Here is a 20552-nt window from a genome sequence, read left to right as displayed (position 1 = left end):
AATCAGGGTGTGACAGTGCCGCCTCAACTTTTGCAAAAAGCCGGATATGACGTCATCAAAAGTATTTATCAAAAAAAAGAAAAAAATGTCCGGGGATATCATTCCCAGGAACTCTCATGTCAAATTTCATAAAGATCAGTCCAGTAGTTTGGTCTGAATCGCTCTACACACACACACGCACAGACAAACAGACACACACACACACACACACACACACACACACACACACACACACACCACACACACACACACACACACACACACACACACATACACACATACACACATACACCACGACCCTCGTCTCGATTTCCCCCTCTATATTAAAACATTTGTCGAACGCAAAGAGAAAACATTTAGTCAAAACTTGACTAAATGTAAACATTGAGGTTTATTTGTGACATCGTGGAAGGAATACAAAGTGTGTTTTCTGGTAAAGTTGTTCAATGTAATATTCAGAACCGGGAAATACCCCGATCAGTGGTCAAGAGCAATCATTGTTCCCATTCACAAGAAAGGAGACACTAGAGTCACTGACAACTACAGAGTTGTGTCCTTGCTGAGCTTATTAAGCAAATGTTACACTTCCATACTAAATAAAAGGCTGGTTAGAAGAGAATGGCAAGATTGAAGACACACAGGCAGGTTTTAGGCGTGGTTATTCAACAATAGACCATGTGTTTACGTTGTACGCTATATCTCAGAAGTACCTATCTAAACCTGGGGGAAAGTTTTACGTAGCTTTTATAGACCTAAGGAAGGCGTTTGACTCTGTGTCACGTGACACTTTGATGCAGGCTCTGTGCAGGACAGGGGTGTCTTCCACCTTCCTGCAGGCTGTCATGGCCATTTATTACAAAGTGTTATCCTGTGTGTGGATAAACAATGATTTAACTGATATGTTCGAGTGTCCCAGAGGTCTCAGGCAAGGTTGTGTTTTAAGCCCTACACTTTTCTCTGTCATCATAAACGAGCTGGCACCCCCCGCGGGTTAGGGGGAAGAATTTACCCGATGCTCCCCAGCATGTTGTAAGAGGCGACTAACGGATTCTGTTTCTCTTTTTACCCTTGTTAAGTGTTTCTTGTATAGAATATAGTCAATTTTTGTACAGATTTTAGTCAAGCAGTATGTAAGAAATGTTAAGTCCTTTGTACTGGAAACTTGCATTCTCCCAGTAAGGTAATACATTGTACTACGTTGCAAGCCCCTGGAGCAAATTTTTGATCAGTGCTTTTGTGAACAAGAAACAATTGACAAGTGGCTCTATCCCATCTCCCCCCTTTCCCCGTCGCGATATAACCTTCGTGGTTGAAAACGACGTTAAACACCAAATAAAGAAAGTTTGGAAGACACTGGTTATAATGCTATAAACTGACAGGTAAATAAAATTGTTTTATCCCTGTTGTATTGGAAGGAGTTAAATTCTGAAGGTGTTCACAAGACATGCTATTCTTACACAAACACGTTTGCACCCACGCGTACATTTTCCCTAGCCCATATGGCTTTGCTTGCAAAGTACACCAACTTTTTGAAAAATACGCTCAACTTTTTGGGAAAGTACTCTTGCCTCGGGTTTAGGGTAAACAGGTCTGCCTACACTTTTCTCTGTCATCATAAACGAGCTGGCACTGACCATGAAGGACCAGGGTAAGCATGGCGTGCAGCTCCTCCCAGGTCTAGTAGAATTGTTTATCCTCCTCTTCTCGGATGATCTGGCACTATTATCCTGTTCACCTTGTGGCTTGCAAACCTAGCTGGACTGCCTAGTAAAAGTGTGTAGTGATCTGGGCTTAAGCATCAATACAGACAAAAGTAAAATAATGGTGTTCAGGAAAGGTGAATTCCTTAGTAAGAGTGAGAAATGGCTTACAAACGGAGAGCAGATGGTTGTGAGCAGATATGTGTATTTAGGATTTACTTTCAACGACATCTATGAACGCTTCTGAAAGTGCTAAGCAGATGGCAGTGAGAGGTAAAAAGTCTTTGTTTAACGTACTGAAAGCCCATTCCTGGTTGGGGTTGATGTCCAGGCAGGCTTTTTTCAAGATTTTTTACACCATGATACAGCTGTCCCTCTTGTATTCGGCCGAAGTTTGGGGCATATTGATTGAAGAAAACCCAGAGTATTTTTGCTAATGTGTGTAAGTTTATTGACATGAGTAATGTATTATCTCCTGCGAATTATGTTTTCGTTGTTCTTGCCATTATTGTTGCCATGCTCTTTTTAATCCCCATGAAATGGGCCGATGGCCTTTGTTCATTAAATTGTCAAATCAAAAAAAAAATCAAATCTCTCTGAACAAAACTCTGGTAATTGAGTGAGCACAAGGTTGGGTTTGGAATTAGCGAGACTGCACGTCATGAAGCATCTACTGATTTAATTGCACAGGGAGCAATGCATGATAACGAGAAGAAGAGATGGGTGGAGACAAAAGGACTTTTGTGCACAAAACTTGTCCATTATTTGTTGAGCAGTATCTCAGTGTATGTTTTACTTGTTTCAGTACCTGTCACGTCCCCAGCTGCCACCGCCACCACAGCCCAAAGAAAGTGAAGAACAGGTGGTTATCCCTCCGCCCCCTCCAAGCCTTGGCTTACCTTTCCCCATGAATCAGGTACAGTCTACACTCCTATCTTTATCACAACATTTTCTGTGACACTGAGACATAAAGGAGACCGTCTTTTTCACATCTACAGAACTAAATGTGGAACCACGTGGAATAATTTCCTTTTATTGTAATTGTAAAACAAAAGTGGTTCAAAATTATTTTAAATATCTATCAGAAGTATGTTTATCAAAGTTTCAGAAGACCGCAAGGAGATTATACTGCTCATTAAATTTCATATTCTTACTCCGAATCACATTAGCATTGAGTCACATGAGATGCTTAGCACTGAAAAACGCTTACCTATCTAAGGGAAGCAACCCCATCACCAAAACGAAAGCGAAAGTAGCTTAGGTAATGAGCAGTCACACTGGGAGTTACCTCCCATATTGGTGTGCACACGTCACTTCCCACAACTCCACGTGTCTACCTACCCTCATACGATCTTTTCACCTCTGAGGGAAAGGTCACTGAAATTTTTCGCTCCTATGGTCTGCTCTTGTGTTGTTGTGACACCTGCCGGCCATGTTACCTGTCTGTCTGCTCGTCACTACTGCTGTTTGGTGAGCTCGTTCCTGTTTTTGTGTTCTCTTTCTCGCTTTGGTTGCTGAACTTTCGTCCGTGTTCGGACTTGTTTGTCAGTGACTTGTTGCTTTGTCGCCATTGTTAGTGTGTTCAGTTAGCTTGCTAACTTCCATTATAATGGTATTTAGCCGTGCGGGCCTCCTTTGGGTTCGGCAAGCATGGTTATTTTGGGTGTTTCTCTAGAGAATTATTTTGTTTACTGACTTGGCAGGCCGTTGCGGCTTGCGTGTTTCAGTAATTTTAGCCGTATGTTTTTTCGCCTTTTGCATCTTGTTAGCTTTGCTGACTTTAATGTTTTTGGTAGGTCGCCTTTGCTTGTTTACTCGGGTAGTTTACAAGCTTGGTTAGTTGTTGTTCTTTGAACTTTTTTAATTACTGAAGTTTTCTGTCCATTGGACTTACGTGCTTACAGTAATTTGTGCGAAGTTTTTCGTATTTTCTTAGCGTCTGATAGTTCGTCCGTCGTTTCGGTTATCAGTAGCTATGTTTGGTTTTAGCTTTTTGGCTAGGCGACGTTTAAGGCTAGTTTAGCTTTCGTCCGCCGTCGCCTTTTTTAGCTTGGGGTTGTGGTTTAGGCTGCAATCCCCTCTTTGTCCGTGCATGTTTCTGCTTCTAGCACTTGTGCTTTGCGCAGTCGTTCACGTCCGTTGTTCTGTGCTCCCTTCTTGTTGGAGGGGGGTTTTTGGTGTCCTCTCTCGTGTTATCTTTGCCCCAGAGTTCGGCATTGAGGAGAGAGGAGATGCAGCGTTCCACGGCGGTCGGCAGTGTCTTGCTCCCTTCCGTGGTGGTTGTCCGGTTCCTGGCTTCCTTGTTGGATGCTTCCATTTCCGGGAAGCAGGTTCCTGCCTTGTCGGTGGCCGCTTCTGTGGTGGCATTACCGGTAAGTTGAACTGGTCCTACAGTCCTCGTGAGACGTCTGGACACTCCCTTAGGGGAGACAGTTCTTTGGGGCAGGGTCACTCCTTGCATTCTCCTGTTGTTGCCAATACCGACATTTCCCCAGAGGGCACGGACTGCGGCATAACAGTAGCGGCAGCCGTTTACGGCTACTGCGTTTCCGGTTTTCAACCGGAAACATAACTCCCGTTCTGATACTTCCGCCACCCACGATGGTCACGGACTATACAGAACGGTAGCGGCAGCCGTTTACGGCTACTGCGTTTCCGGTTTTCAACCGGAAACATAACCCCCGTTCTGATACTTCCGTCACCCACGATGGTCACGTACTATACAGAACGGTAGCGGCAGCCGTTTACGGCTACTGCGTTTCCGGTTTTCAACCGGAAGCATATCCCCCGTTCTGATACGTCTGTCACCCACCATGGTCACGGACTAAACAGAACGGTAGCGGCAGCCGTTTACGGCTACTGCGTTTCCGGTTTTCAACCGGAAGCATAACCGCTGTTCTGATACTTCCGTCACCCTCCGTGGTCACGGACTATACAGAACGGTAGCGGCAGCCGTTTACGGCTACTGCGTTTCCGGTTTTCAACCGGAAGCATAACCGCTGTTCTGATACTTCTGTCTTACCCACCGTGGTCACGGACTATACAGAACAGTAACGGCAGCCGTTTATGGCTCCTGCGTTTCCGGTTCTCAACCGGAAGCATAACCCCTGTTCTGATACTTTCGTCTTACCCACCGTGGTCACGGTCTATACAGAACAGTAGCGGCAGCCGTTTACGGCCACTGCGTTTCCGGTTTTATCGGAAGCATAGGTCCTCTCTCATGCGTTCGCTCGGACAACGGTGACGGGATGGACTGGATGTGGCTGCCGTTTACGGCCGCTGCATTTTCGGTTTTGGTCGGAAGTATAGGTCCTCCCTCATGCGTTCTCTCTGCACCGGTGATGGGATGGACTGCAGACTGGCCTCCGGGCTTGATGGCTTCTGGCCTCAGTCTATGCAGCCTTCATTTCCGCTTTTGCGGTTGCGACGGCTGCGTTTTTTCCGGTCCTCACCGGATTAGGGGGTCCTACGGCACGCGTACGCTAAGGCGACGGGGAAGTGCTGTACGGACCGCCGACTGGCCTCCGGTCTTTTATGGCTTCGGCCTCAGTCTATTCAGTCCTCGTTTCCGCATTCTGTGGTTTCAGGGGCTGCTTTTCTGGCTTTGGCTGGATACGCTGTCTCTTTTTCTGGCTTCTTACAGCCAGAGAGAGAGCAACAGCGGTCGGCATTGTCGCACTCTGTGCTTCAGCCGGGGCAGTTGTTGCTTCACCCCGAGGGTGTTGTGACTTCAACTTTTCCAGACACGGTGGTTGGATGGCCTCTCCTCTTACCCTTTTCCTCTGAGTCAAGGGATGAGCAGGTGTTTTCCAGAGACACGGGCTCCGGTCTCCGGTTATTGCGTGTTTCCTTCCGCCTCTGGGCCCTCCGTGGTATAGGCCTTCGGGCTTTCTTCACTTGGCTTTCTTTACTCTCACTCCAGTCAGAGTATAAGTCAAAGTGATACTCCGGTACGCGAGTTTCCGGTTTCCGGGTTACTCGTGCATCGTTTTTTATGCCACTGGTCTGTGACCTTGGTCTTTGTCGCCTGCTTGTCCACCCCGACTGTGGGTCTGAGGCTAGCGAACAGACTTGTTTTCCGGAAGGACGTCAGCTGTTTTGGCACACTCTTTGGGTGCCTGTACGGCGATGACAACTTCCGTTTGGTTGGGAAGAGGGAGTTTTTCCTACTTCGGTTTGGAGATTCCTCTTCTGTGGTATACCATTTTTTACAGGTTCTTGGGCTATTTCATCCCATACCTGAAGTGGTACCCCTGCCGTTTCTGTTCCTTTTTCCTGTCCCTCAAGACAAGTTACGGAACAGTTTTGGCCTTAGCTTGTATTGGCTACTTGGGCTTCGTCTGACACTCGTCCTCTGCTTCTCCGCGGTCGCCTTGTCTGGGGACCCGGATTTGGTTCCCTCTACTGGTTTCCAGTTATGAGAGACTCGGTTGTGGCTGTTTCAAGACGCATCCTTCTCTCTTAGGAGGAGATGGGACGTCCGTGTTAGATCTGGCATCTTTAGGAGACCTTCATCATATTTTTCGGTCCAGGACGGATTATATTGATTTGTTTACACTTGGTGTAGATCAATACAATGATGTCGTCTTCATTCTTTGTTCAACCTTTCCTAGGGTGAACGAAGATCAGGTGCTTTTATCCTCTCTTCACCTCGCTCACGCGTTTGGGTGTCGACAGGATTTGATTTCGCTCTTTAGCGATGTTCACACAGCGAGTTAAGTCCACCGGCTTGAGCATCTTCTGGGATCTCTTCCGGTGGGTTTCGGGCTGACCTTCGGGTATGCTGGCTTCTGGCGGTCAGGGTGACAGTCGTTTCAGCCACAATTTGCTGTTCCGGTCACATTTCCGGTTAGCCGGAGAGTTGTTCTCTTACTGACGTCATGGTTACGTCGGCGCTTTAGGAACAATGACTGACTTATGCGGCCGGTGTTGGTCTTTCGCTGGGTCAGGCTCTGCCTTTCTCGAGCAAGGACTGGTTCTGATGTTTCGTCCAAACTTAAGTTTCACTTAAGTCGTCCTCGGAGGTGACATACAGATTTTCTGAGGGGGCATTGTCTTCGGCAATATCAGTTCGAAGGATCATCCTTTGTGGCTGACCTTCTCTCTCAGTTTTTTTTTTGATTAGTCCTCTCCTCTCGGCAGAGGGCTAACTAATATTCCGAAACCTTTGAGTCATTCCTTTGCCGGTGTTCAGCGGGTATTTTGGAATGGCGTCTGGGTTACGGGCTCTGTGGCTCTTAGCCTTAGTCTGTGCGTTGTTCGGCAGCGTTTAGCTGCTTGACTTCGTTTTTTCGGGTGCCTATGTCTGTGGACCCGACGCTTTCTTCATCCTCATTCTAAAAAGAGGAGAGTTAGAGCGACTGCCGTTGGGTTGGGTTTTCTTTTACGGTCACCTTTCTACCACAGGCAACAATGGCTAAAGGGTTTTGCCTTTTGTCTGGCCTTCCGTCTCTCAAAGACGGACAGACATTTTCTGGTTGGTTCGTCCAAGTTTCAGCTTTCTCTCGACTTGGCTACGAACGTATCTTCCAGCTTTTCCGGAAAAATTTTTCTCGGGAATTTCCTCGACTGCTTGGCGCCACGGTTTTTTGATGCTTATCAGTCTCGCTTTCAGTCTGGGGTTTGGATTCTCTTTCGATTTTCCTACAAGCAGACTGAATTGCGTACTCTTTTGTTCTTGGAACTTATGTACGCTGACGCTCTTTGTGAGTTTTCGTCATCGAGTTGGACTCGGGTACCTGGTACTCGGACGTCTCTCTCTTTCCTTTACGTGGTGATTGGTCGCCCTTCTTTTTGAGCTGCCTCTCTTTGTCCACGCTTCTTGCTGGGTTGAACTTTCCTTCCTAGAAGAAGAAAGGGGGGGGGGGTGGCAGATTGTCTTTCCCCTTTACTTAGCTCGGGTTCATTTAATCCAGAGCTTTGGTCTCTCTCTGTGCCTTTTCCCTTTTTTGTCCGTGGGATTGATCGAAGGTTTGGGCACAGCTTACTAGCCCTCTGAGGTTTTCCTTTGGCTAGTTTTGATTAGAGACTCCTTGGCTGTCAATCAGGTTTGTTTCTCCGATCCCTTCCTGATTTGTTGGCAGCGTGCCAGTTCCTGGCTAAGGATTAGTGTGAGTTAGAATTTTCTTTCCACCGAGCCCTCCCTGCCTTGTTGGCATGGGGCTACTTCCTGGCAAGGTTTTTAGAGTGAGTTAGATTTTTCTTTCCCACCGCCTTCTTGATGATTATCTGCTAATGTGATTCGGAGTAAGAATATGAAATTTAATGAAAAATTTCTAAAGTAAATTTTGATTTAATTAATATACTTACCCGAATCACATATTGGATTCCCTCCCGCCTGCCCCGCGTATGGTTTTGATGTTTGTGTAAAAGCCGTATGAGGGTAGGTAGACACGTGGAGTTGTGGGAAGTGACGTGTGCACACCAATATGGGAGGTAACTCCCAGTGTGACTGCTCATTACCTAAGCTACTTTCGCTTTCGTTTTGGTGATGGGGTTGCTTCCCTTAGATAGGTAAGCGTTTTTCAGTGCTAAGCATCTCATGTGACTCAATGCTAATGTGATTCGGGTAAGTATATTAATTAAATCAAAATTTACTTTAGAAATTTTTCATTGTGCCATGTCTTGTACCAAGAAGGCTGCGTTATTCAGGTGTCATAAACGCTATTGTCATCATTTTCTCGAGTTTTCATTCCCAAGCACCTGGGAAATAAATCTCATGTTCCCCAGGCAATAAATCCCCGGTTACGATAGTTGCAGGAAGCAGGTTATACATGGATAATCAAAAGCAAACCCAATAGAAACGCTCGGGGATTCTTCGGCTCTTTTCATTGGTGTTTCCCCAGACCTAAACAGACGACACGACACTGCTTTGCAAAGTTCCAAAAACGAACTGGCAAACTGGCAAAAGGAAACAAAAAACAAAACTACTTCATGAAAGGTCATACATTCATCAAAAACAAATGAAACCTACGATATGTTTTGTCTTCTTACAGAGTCATGGAGTGCGTGTATCTGTGTTTCGATACACAGACGTTCGGAGAAACACGAACGTCAAGTTCAAGTAAAACGATCCCTGACACACACATTTTGACCCGTGCACAAGACGTTGTATCGATAAACGAAGCACAAATAAAAAACAATAATAAAAGCAAAGAAAATAGCAACAAGATATGCAAACATCTAACAAAGCCGAGCAAGCAGAATGACACGCAGGTCTAATGAAAAAACGATGTTTGGTGGTTTGTTGACAGACCAGCTTTTTTGTCGGTCCTCGGGGGGCATATCGACTTTTGTTTCATATTTATTGACCGCGGCCTTCGGCCTTGGTCAATAAATATGAAACAAAAGACGATATGCTCCCCCTCGGACCGACAAAAAAGCTGGTCTGTCAACAACCCATCAAACATCTTATATTGTCTCATTTAATTCAGACATGAGTTTTATCACATGTACAAAAGCGCAAGAGTGACATCGTAGTTCCTTTCTACAATTTAGTTAGTAAATCTACAATAAGATTTCACTCTTTGAGGTTATCTTGACATTATTTTATTTACACATACTGTACCATGCCTGGACCCTGGATGGTTGCCGTGTTGGATAGGATTCAAAGAATTCCTAAGATTCTGTAGATTTCGGTAGTTTTTCCCCTTTCCTGGTAACCGGACAGGGCGCCAAGGCTTCCTGTAGTCAGTAAAAGCATGATTAGACACCACACACAAAGGTAATCTTGTCATCATTTTGCAATGTTCTCATACCTCCTTTTGTGCTGTACCAGGTGCCAGTGTCCATGCCACCCCCAGTGCCACTGCCTCCAATGCACGGAGGTCTGGGAGTGGGAGGAGCCGGCCTGCCCCCGTCCATGCCACCCCCTACCGTCCCCCAGCACCAGCACCCCTACCCTACCTTCGACAGTATCAACACCAACATTGCCACCATACAGCAGCAGATCCAGTTCAACGAAAAGGTCAGTGTTTGGCCGTTACTTGTACACGTTGGTTTGGACAAGAGGATATTGATTGTAGGTTTTTTTAAAGGCCTGTTGGCATTGAACAGTTTTTGACTCACATGCGAAGCAAAAGTGAGTCTATGTACTCACCCGAGTCGTCCGTCCGTCCGTCCGGCCGGCCGTCCGTCCGGAAAACTTTAACGTTGGATATTTCTTGGACACTATTCAGTCTATCAGTACCAAATTTGGCAAGATGGTGTATGATGACAAGGCCCCAAAAAACATACATAGCATCTTGACCTTGCTTCAAGGTCAAGGTCGCAGGGGCCATAAATGTTGTCTAAAAAACAGCTATTTTTCACATTTTCCCCATTTTCTCAGTTTTTGAGATTCAATACCTCACCTATATATGATATATAGGGCAAAGTAAGCCCCATCTTTTGATACCAGTTTGGTTTACCTTGCTTCAAGGTCAAGGTCACAGGAGCTCTTCAAAGTTGGATTGTATACATATTTTGAAGTGACCTTGACCCTGAACTATGGAAGATAACTGTTTCAAACTTAAAAATTATGTGGGGCACATGTTATGCTTTCATCATGAGACACATTTGGTCACATATGATCAAGGTCAAGGTCACTTTGACCCTTATGAAATGTGACCAAAATAAGGTAGTGAACCACTAAAAGTGACCATATATCATGGTAGAAAGAGCCAATAAGCACCATTGTACTTCCTATGTCTTGAATTAACAGCTTTGTGTTGCATGACCTTGGATGACCTTGACCTTGGGTCAAGGTCACATGCATTTTGGTAGGAAAAATGTGTAAAGCAGTTCTTAGTGTATGATGTCATTGCTAGGTTTAGTTATTTGACCTTGACCCTGAAGGTCAAGGTCATGTCAAGGTCAAGCATGTGAGTCGTATGGGCTTTGCCCTTCTTGTTTATTTTATTTCTCAGCATAGTCAGATTTGTATTATTTTAAATTCATTTTGTTGTTTTTGTTACAAAGGCCATAAACGGGAGGGAACAGTTTCATCAGTTTCTGGAAGGAAAGTTTTGTTGGTTGTCTATTGGTTTATGTTCTTAATGTGGGTTCCTCTGTTAAAGGTGGTCTGTTGATATGCCACATTTTTTTCAATTAGTTTTATTTATTTATAGTAACACTGTTAGGGCAGGAGTAATATACATTCTTCAAAACAAATAAATTCTATTTCTATCATTTTTATTTCCTCCTTTCCTCAGCACCCGTTCATGCAGGGCAACATGTTCCTGATCCAACATGTGCGCCCCACCATCGAGCGCACCATTCAGGATCTCATCACCCCGGTCGTTGACCGCTCCATCAAGATCGCCCTCACCACCTGCGAACAGATCGTCAAAAAGGTGAGCCCTCGGTTTGTCTGCAGCATGTCAGGTTGTGTCCATGGCATAGTAAATTTGCCCCGTGGAAGTGACGTCACGTACTGAAAGGAGAGTGATCATTTGGAGATTCATTCAGTGTGACCTTAAACCTCACAAGGATCTTAAGTAGACAAACCTCACTTTTCCATCCATTGCATAAATTGTATGGACAGTAAATGATCTTATGTCTTGTGTAACGTCTGAATCAGGATATTGCTATTTCCGTGTCTTGTATGCGAGTAATTGTTACCGTAATGGTTCAAATGAGAGTGGAGAGAAGGAATGCAGTGAGCATTTTTAGCATTTTCACAGATGTCCCCAATAGGTCCGGAGGCGCCCCCCGCGGGTTAGGGGGAGTCCCATATTGGTTGGGACGAGAAAGAATTTACCCAATGCTCCTCAGCATGTCGTAAGAGGCGACTAACGGATTCTGTTTCTCCTTTTACCCTTAAGTGTTTCTTGTATAGAATATAGTCAATGTTTGTAAAGATTTTAGTCAAGCAGTATGTAAGAAATGTTAAGTCCTTTGTACTGGAAACTTGCATTCTCCCAGTAAGGTCATATATTGTACTACGTTGCAAGCCCCTGGAGCAAATTTTTGATTAGTGCTTTTGTGAACAAAAAAATTTTGACAAGTGGCTCTATCCCATCACCCCCCTTCCCTCCGTCGCGATATAACCTTGAACGGTTGAAAACGACGTTAAACACCAAATAAAGAAAGAAAGGTCCGGAGGCTTATGAAAACATTGAGAATAATTACTATATATGGCGGGGATATAGCTCAGTCGGTAGCGCGCTGGATTTGTATCCAGTTGGCCGCTGTCAGCGTGAGTTCGTCCCCACGTTTGGCGAGAGATTTATTTCTCAGAGTCAACTTTGTGTGCAGACTCTCCTCGGTGTCCGAACACCCCCGTGTGTACACGCAAGCACAAGACCAAGTGCGCACGAAAAAGATCCTGTAATCCATGTCAGAGTTCGGTGGGTTATAGAAACACAAAAATACCCAGCATGCTTCCTCCGAAAACGGCGTATGGCTGCCTAAATGGCGGGGTAAAAAACGGTCATACACGTAAAATTCCACTCGTGCAAAAAACACGAGTGTACGTGGGAGTTTCAGCCCACGAACGCAGAAGAAGAAGAAGATTACTATAGATATGCATTGAACTGGCTCTTGAAGGCCTTCTGCCTTCCTTTCTTGCCTTTCCAGTCTGAGCTCTGTTATCTGCATGAAAATGTCAGACCTTATGGGAAAGGATGTGAATGCAAGCGCACCCTTTTATACATGCATCTGCGCACATTTGTGTGTGTGTGTGTGCACCATGTGTACGTGTGTGTGTGTGCACAACATGCATGTGTGTCTTTATGGATGCACATAAATGTTCATCTTTGAACGCTTTTGTTCACTGATCATGAGTGGCTTGAGAAAAGGCTAAAACCTTTCCCATTTGATTCCACCGTCAGAATGGGTGCGATGAATAGCGTATGCTCTTGCTTGGTTTCTAACAGGACTTTGCCCTGGAGCCTGACGAGGGACGCATGCGTAACGCAGCGCACTGCATGATGCGCAACATCACGTGCGGCCTGGCTCTCATCACTGCCAGGGAGCCCATCCTTATGCAGATCACCAACAACCTCAAGAGTGCCTTCTCCAGCAAGTTCAATGTGAGTTTTGTTCTTTTCTTTTTGTATCTTTCTCTCCCTTCTGTCCTCCTCTTTTTCAGCTTCCTATTCCTTTCTCGTGTGACTGCACACAAGTGGATGGGATGTATATTTTCTGTGTGTGTGTGTGTTGTCAATGTCATTGTTGTTAAGTAATTTCCTTGATGGCAGGAATTGTGAATAGAATTCAGAGGTCTACAAAGCTTCCTCTTATAAGCTATTCAAAATAATGCATGAAAACAGTAATTGAAGATTTGTGTTCTTTCTCGCCAAAGCCCTAAAACAGTACGAGCAGTAGTCTCGGGAAGGAAAATGAAGTCATGCCCAGTTTGAATTTTGCGAGAGGAAGAAGATTTTATTTACTGACCACAAATTTGGTGGAAAGGAAATAAATTTCATCAAAGTTTGTTTTGTACTACGCCAACACAGATAAACAACCAGCCTCCCAAGGAGATGCTGGACCAGGCTTGCAGCGCCATCGCCGGTGATGTGGTGGACGTCTGCACCGCCTTCATCCAGAAGACAGCCGTTGAGAGGGCAGTGCCTGAAATGGACAAGAGACTGGCCAATGTGAGTTGTTTCAGATTTTCATTTTGCTGAGCTCTGTTCGTGGAACGCTGAAAGAGAAGATGCTGAGCTCTCTTGCATGTTTCGTGGATCTCATGGTGTATGTTTGTTAGCTAAAGCGGTATCCCTTTTTCAGACCACCAAGGATCTGAGACATTCAGGTCTTATAACAGAGGAAATCTTAAAATGGAGTTAATTTTTGAAGGTTAATAACTGAAAATGTGACATTGGGGGTAGAGAGGGGGTGGGTTAGGTAATTAAAAGGGGGTTTCACTGTACTCCTCGTCAGCGATCTCTTTCTCTAAATAATACTACTGCAGCTATTTTTTTGACTGCTATTGTGAACACTGCAGTGGGTTTTTTTAATTTTTATTTTATTTTTATTTTTTTTACCTCAACCCATATTTTTTGCCCGATTTTATTTTTTTTATTTATTTTATTTATTTTTTTATTTTTATTTTTATTTTATTTTTTAAGGCGGGGAGCATCCTTTTTCCTTGGTCTTTTTCTGTATAACATAATCAACTTTATATTATACAAAACATAAACTTCTGTCTAATGTTTAACTCTAATTCCAATAAAATACGTAGGTCTAACTTCTTCCCATACTTAAATTTTCCTATGGTCATTTTTGTTATCAAAATACAATAATTTATAAAATAAATTTGATCGTTTTTTAAATTTTCATTCCAAAAACCAAATAATATATCTGTTTCATTCAAAGTTATATTATAATAAATTTGCTTATAAATAAACACTGCAGTGTTATTTCATGCAGTTATTTCAAGGAAAAGTATATGGCAAAATGAATGATGATAGACTTCTTTTTTAATTGCAGGAGTTTGAGCTTCGCAAGGTTGCTCGTGCTGAAAACAGGCGTTACTGCGACCCTGCCTGCCTGACGTACCAGGCTGAGAGGATGCCGGAACAGATCCGCATGAAGGTAAGGAGTCTGCATGAGTACGGGCGTTGTAGAAAAGTGTTTGCAGATAAGGTTCGGTTTATTTTGTGGTACAAGAACACATATTTGTCTTGTGTGTAAAGCATCTTTAAAAAAATAAATAAATAAAAAAATAAAAAAGTCTACTGGTAGTTGTAATGTTTTGAACTTTGGTAATGTGAAGTTGTGCCTTATGTTACTTGATGCTGTTGTCCAATATGTGTCAAGTCTTCTCTGGCAAGTTCATTTCCACTTTATTTGTGTCATTTCACCTGCAGTCACTCGTTTCATCGTTGTTGTCCTGTTGCAGGTTGGCTCAGTGACCAGTCAGCAGCTTGCAGTGTACGAGGAGTTTGCCCGCAACCTGCCTGGCTTCATGCAGTTGGACTACATGGGAGGCCCAGCAAAACCTATGGTATGCCAGTTTAGCCTTTGGGATTGTGGGTGGGTGTGTGTGTGTTGGGGGGGGGGGGGGGGTGAAATGTCTTCTGACCACTGAAGAATTCAAGTTGTTTCTCCTGGCAAAAACAAACTTCAACCGTCATGCCAAATGTTGGTGTGTGGCCAAAGTGGAGGGATGGTCTTATTTCATGTAAAAGCCTGGCAAGATCTGAGATGGTGAGTTGAATTGTTTGTATTGAAACAACTGTGCCTGTAACGTCCCTCTCTCTTTCTGCAGCATCAGCCACCCCCGCAGCAGCAGCAGCAACAGCAGCAGCAGCCCCCTCCCATGATGCCCCAGCAGATGCAGCAGCAGCCCCCACCCAACGTGCCGCCCCCACCCCAGTACGCGCCTGACGAGGTGTCCCTGATTTTCGAGCGCATCGTTCGTGACCTTGAGCAGCACCTGCAGGTGATCTCCATCATGCCCAACAGCCCAATGACCGCCCAGCTTCACAGCCTGCTGGAGACCGCCATCCAGACACGCAATGCACGCGAGCCCAGGGCTGCCACCATCCTCCTGCAGAAGGTGTGTGTGTGTGTGTGTGTAGTGATAATTACTCTACCATTGTCATTTGCAATGTATAAGTATATGCTATGATAATAAACGAAATCCGGAAATAACTCGTCAGGTTTGTATGGGTTGTGAAAGAGCGAATACCCTTGCTTTTAGCGAGACGAACAATCCACGGCCAGTCAGTAGCGAGGGATGTGTCTGAAACACATGGACTGGGAGCATGTGTGGATTTGTTTGTCACTCTCAATAAAAGCAAGGGTACTCACTCTTTCACACCCCATACACACCTGACACGAGTTATTTCTGAACACTGTCTATTTCTAAACCATTTCCCACGCAGAATGTCCGGAAAACAAGCTGACAGTATTAAATTTCATAATTGATTCTTCAGCTTTCAATGTTGTAATCACATGGTGAATGGGGGACTTGTGTGTGTGTGTGTTCAGGCGGTGGAAGGGTTGCTGGAGCACTACATCCCGTCAGCCATCACCTCTGACCAGCAGGAGTTGCTGCTCCGCTTCCGGGAATGCCATCTCATGGTCCTCAAGGGACTTGCTGACGCTCGCGCTCTTGGCCCTGGCTGGGCCCCCAAAGAAGTCACCAGGTAAGGCAGCTTCTCTTCTTTAGTTTCTGGACTGGTTTCTTCTGTAGCTATGTTATTATGTGTAGGGACGGAGAGAGGGGGGTTGAGGGTAGGTTGTTGATTGATGTAGGTATGTTATATGTGGTCTTGAACAGTTGCCATATTATGAGACTGAGACTGTGTCTTGTTTTATATGTCAGTCTAGCACATGCTCAATTTTCCTGGTGCTACAGTTGTGCAATTTCTTCTGCCATTGTGTTTACCTAGTGAAGCCAATCTCTCCACATGTGAGTTTTGCAGCTCCATCCGAAGTCACTTTAATTCTTACCATATTGTGTTTTTTGGGTGGTGGCATTGACTGACAGATGTGGAGACGCTGATCTCTGTTGGCTGTATCCCCCCAACTTACCTTATTTCTTCCCTTCCTTTTCGATTGCATCAAATATTGCTGTTTACTTACCAAACCTAACACTATCTTCTACTTTTTGTCTTGCCCAGATGCCTGATCATGTCAAGAAGTCCCAAGTACAATCTCTAGACTGTATTTCTTCACATCCTTTGGTTGTTTCATGATTGCATCAAGTATCTCTCAATCTACAGACCAAACCTTACACTATCTTCTACTTTTTTTCTTGCCCAGATGCCTGATCATGTCAGGGCGCGAGGAGTCCAAGTACAACCTTGAGGCTGTGGAGACGCTGATACGCAGCGGGCTGATCAGCCAGACCCAGTTTGACGTCTACCTGACCAGCGTGCTGGAGACGGGGTCCTCACCCGCCGTCAGCTTCGTCATGCAGGTCATGCAGCGCATCTGTTCCGACGACAAGAACAGTCCACACAACTTCACTGAGGTGGGGGCCTTTGCTTTTTGTGCTGTTTGTGTTTTCTGTACAAGAACAGTCCACACAACTTCAATGAAGTGGTGGCCTTTGGTTTTTGTGGTATTTGTAGTTTTTGTCATTCTGTTATTTCATTTTTTATCTCCCACAATCGCTCTCACATAATCCCTTTCCTCTCTGTATTGTGGTCGATAAAACTACAATTAGACTTCACTTACTAAGGTAAGCTCGTCATAATTTTGTAATTTTATCACAGTCAAACCTGCCTTGGTAACCACTTCTCGGTAACGACCACCTGCTCACTACGACAACCTGAAACGCTCTCCAATTAGTTTTTTCCTATGTAATTCACCTTTCCATAGTGACCACCTCTCTCCTATAGCGGCCACCTCTCCACAAAAAACACTTTTGGTTGGTCCCTTTGGTGGTCATATTAGACAGGTCTGACTGTATTATTTTGTTGTTGTTGCTTACCTATCTTTTTTTTTTTATGAAAAGGAAACTTTTTGTGTGTGTTTGTGTGCATCCAGGTTGACTCAGGCAAATCTTAAGGGCAGGTGGGCCAGTGCAAAATTGACCAAATCGTTCAAAACACTGTTTTGGGTATTTTAGCAGATTTTGTTTCCATAACATACCTATCATCCATGTGTGTCGGTGTTTTTGTCAAAAGTGTCCTATTTATCTGTCAATAAAGACAAAATGTGAACATGTGTGGCATTGATTGTCTTCTGTAGTCGATATTCCCCCGCCAAAAAATGTCTCATTTCAAAGGCTAGTTACGGCTTTGTCCTCAGCAAAACAGTGCATTCACGACATACGAAACTGCGCAGCAGCTCTTGACCTATAACATGACATCAGTGTTTTGATGAATGTTCCATTCACTCAGCCACTTGTCCGTTGCAAAGGCAGCAATCGTAATCGAACGGAAATGTCCTTATTTGGAAGGTACTCGACATCCATTGGTTCGTTTCATAAACCGAAATCGGGAACCAGTTTACTTTGTGAGTGCGCATGCTCAGCTTACGAATTTTGCATACGGAAACTACCGAAGAGACTCTCGGCCATGACGGGAACACCCGAAGTTCACTCGGTTTTACAACATCCTGGTTACACATCAAACGATCGGTGACAACCGAAAGCGAATTTTTCCTTGAGAAACAACCTTTGATACGATAACAATGGCTCGAAATAAGAAAGAGGACAATGTCTTTATTAGTTCGGTTAGCAACAACAAGTAGTTCCGCTGGTACTAGGCCAAAGTTTGGATTCTGTCGGTGTTTTCGATACAGAGGAAAGCTTTGATCTCCACGCAGATCCACAGGTCGCCATTTCCGAACACGCCATGCAGCACACTTTTTACGTCTCGGCACTGGCTTGCTTTGCGCTGAATTTGAGTCAGTTTCTGTGCAGTATCTCCTCGACAAGCAAGTTGAGCATTTGCTAAGCAAAAAAACAAAAACAGGAGAAAGTATCCAACATCAGTCAGATTATCGGTAATGTTTGCTGGGCCTGCCATTTCCCGAACGAAACTGGATCAGCAACTGTTTGTATCAATCTGCACTTTCGTAAATTCCGTCACTGTCTTGACGAACTGTGTCATTTTCTTCACCGCGATACACAGTTCATTGCGAAGAGCTTCCTCAGTAAATCGTTCAGATTCCACGTACGATTTGTTGTCAAAAAACAACTCAAACGAAAGTTTCAAACTCATCATCCTCCATCTTGCTTGTCGAAGTACCAAAGTACTGTATCGATGTAAAAACAAAAGCAGAAAACTTCGAGGAAACCAACAAATCGACGAGATAACGGAAGGAAATAAGTCTCGTTCTAGCTCAAGTAAGTTACCGTTAAAAATACCGTTATTCTCGCATGCAAATACAAACGAGAATCGGGTCATTGATACACGTTTAGCGCTGGGGCAATATCCCCATGCTGGTTGACAGAGGGAAAGAAGGGATGGACGCATAAATTCTCTGCTGGCGTGCTAAAGGCTAAGTAGTTTGCAATTCAAATAAACTAAGCTGTTCATTCATAACACAGTTTTGTCCTTGTGTGTCTGTTTCAATAGTGTTTCTGTGGTGTTCAATCTTCAATGTCGTTTTTCTCAGTTCAGCCATTTTGCCTACGGTAACGTCTTGGGTTACGCGATTTCTCTGGCTGTAATTTAGCTAGAGCAATATTTTCTTTTGTAGTTTGTGCAGAATATAACATTCTGGGGGATTACGAAGGGATTTTGCTGAAATTTTATTATAGTCATATCCAGATTATTTCAAAAAATAATTTCGCAAGCGTTACCCTAAAGTTTGACAGTTGTAACAAAGAAGTGTTCCTAACTCCAAATATAAATATAATAAACAAGATCTGCTTCGTAATCCCCTAGAGCATACCCAGAAGGATAAAATAAAACAATAATTAGAAGTGTGACAATCACATCTGATGAAAATCCGTGTATCTCCTGTACTCCACTTTTGTCTGTATTTTGACTGTTTTTGTCGCGTAAAACAAAAACCAGCAACCGAAAATACAAAAAGTGACTATTCTTTGTCATCATTTGTTCATTTCTTTCATAAAATAACATTCAGACACAATAAAACATTCAAAATTAAAAAAAAGGTAGTGCACTGGCCCACCTCCCCTTAATATAGTAAAACACAAAGGAAGCAGATAGTGAGTTCTGTTGATATTCAGAAATTGAATCTTGGAGCAGTCAGATTTTAGTGCTATCACATTGTATCAGCTCATGTTCGACATCATTTGTTTCACGGTAATAGCGTTATTGTTTTCCATTCCCAGAATGACTTTCCTCAGACGGTTGATGCCTTGAACACCATTGCTGCACGCCCCAGGCAGTCTCCTGAAGGGTGAGTGTCTGTCCTTGATCTTATTTTCTTGCTATGAGGTCTGATAAGTAGTTCCGTCTACAAAGGATAACCGAGTTTTCTCTTCTCTTGTAAGAGATGGTTTACTTTTAAAGATGGTTGTTTTCAAATCTTGAAGGTAATCTGACGGGTTGCATTGTATGATAATCAGTCTTTTAAAAGGTACTGTGACTCACGATTTTCAAATCAAAAAGTCTGCTGGCTTGAATGTAAATGAGATGTGCAGTTAAAAGTTGTGCAATACGTAGAGCATGAAGAGATTTTTGCATGAAAGCTACAGTGTTTCTGCCCAGCAGGCCGTCTCCCAGATGCTTTTCATTCCCTGTATTCCCATTCTTCTGTGATAGTTCTAACCTGATGTAGCAGGAACAGTCATACATGTTAAATCAAAGATAGCTACATGTATTAGCAAACATGTCAACATACACATTTTTGCTCTGAAACGGAAAATGGTCAATCTACCTTCATTACTATTGCTGTACCATTGCTGCCTCAGCATGCAAAAGTGAACTCAAACTATGTCACTCATTTCTTTTTCTCTCCCCTTCTCTGTCCTTTTTCTTGCTCTCCTGTTTTTTTCTTTCATTACATTTAGTCAAGTTTTGACTAAATGTTTTAACATTGAGGGGGAATCTAGACGAGGGTCGTGGTGTATGTCTGTGTGTCTGTGTCTGTGTGTGTGTGTAGAGCAATTCAGAATAAACTACTGGACCGATCTTTATGAAATTTTACATGAGAGTAGACGTTTTCTTCATTTTTCCGATAAATGTCTTTGATGACGTCATATCGGCTTTTTGTAAAAGTTGAGGCGGCACTGTCACACCCTAATTTTTTAATAAAATTGATTGAAATTTTGGCCAAGCAATCTTCGACGAAGGCTGGACTTTGGTATTGCATTTCAGCTTGGAGGCTTAGAAATTAATTGATGACTTTGGTCATTAAAAATCTGAAAATTGTACCGTACTTTCCGGGTGACAAGGCGCTTCGTTATCTAAGACGCACCCCCTTCTTTTTAAAAAAATTGTAATCCAGTCACCCATTGGACGCAGGGGGCCGATAGGGCGCACCAAAATGACC

General features: G+C 43.9%; 1 protein-coding gene across 11 annotated transcripts in view; it reads left to right on the top strand.

Annotated features, from left to right (window-relative positions):
* Positions 1-20552, top strand: part of LOC138973116 (CCR4-NOT transcription complex subunit 1-like) — an 84378-nt gene that overhangs the window by 42828 nt on the left and 20998 nt on the right. For all 11 annotated transcript variants that reach the window (XM_070345841.1, XM_070345849.1, XM_070345811.1 and 8 more), the window contains 11 exons: positions 2506-2616; positions 9478-9666; positions 10892-11032; positions 12557-12712; positions 13139-13279; positions 14115-14219; positions 14527-14631; positions 14896-15186; positions 15621-15778; positions 16398-16608; positions 19390-19457. In XM_070345841.1, coding sequence (XP_070201942.1) covers positions 2506-2616; positions 9478-9666; positions 10892-11032; positions 12557-12712; positions 13139-13279; positions 14115-14219; positions 14527-14631; positions 14896-15186; positions 15621-15778; positions 16398-16608; positions 19390-19457 — 1676 coding nt within the window. The remainder of the gene's footprint in view (positions 1-2505; positions 2617-9477; positions 9667-10891; positions 11033-12556; positions 12713-13138; positions 13280-14114; positions 14220-14526; positions 14632-14895; positions 15187-15620; positions 15779-16397; positions 16609-19389; positions 19458-20552) is intronic.

Source organism: Littorina saxatilis, linkage group LG1 (assembly GCF_037325665.1).
Source record: "Littorina saxatilis isolate snail1 linkage group LG1, US_GU_Lsax_2.0, whole genome shotgun sequence".
In the NCBI taxonomy this organism is placed as follows: domain Eukaryota; kingdom Metazoa; phylum Mollusca; class Gastropoda; order Littorinimorpha; family Littorinidae; genus Littorina; species Littorina saxatilis.
The sequence above is the reverse complement of the archived record's forward strand: the minus strand, read 5'-3'. Positions and strand labels throughout refer to the sequence as shown.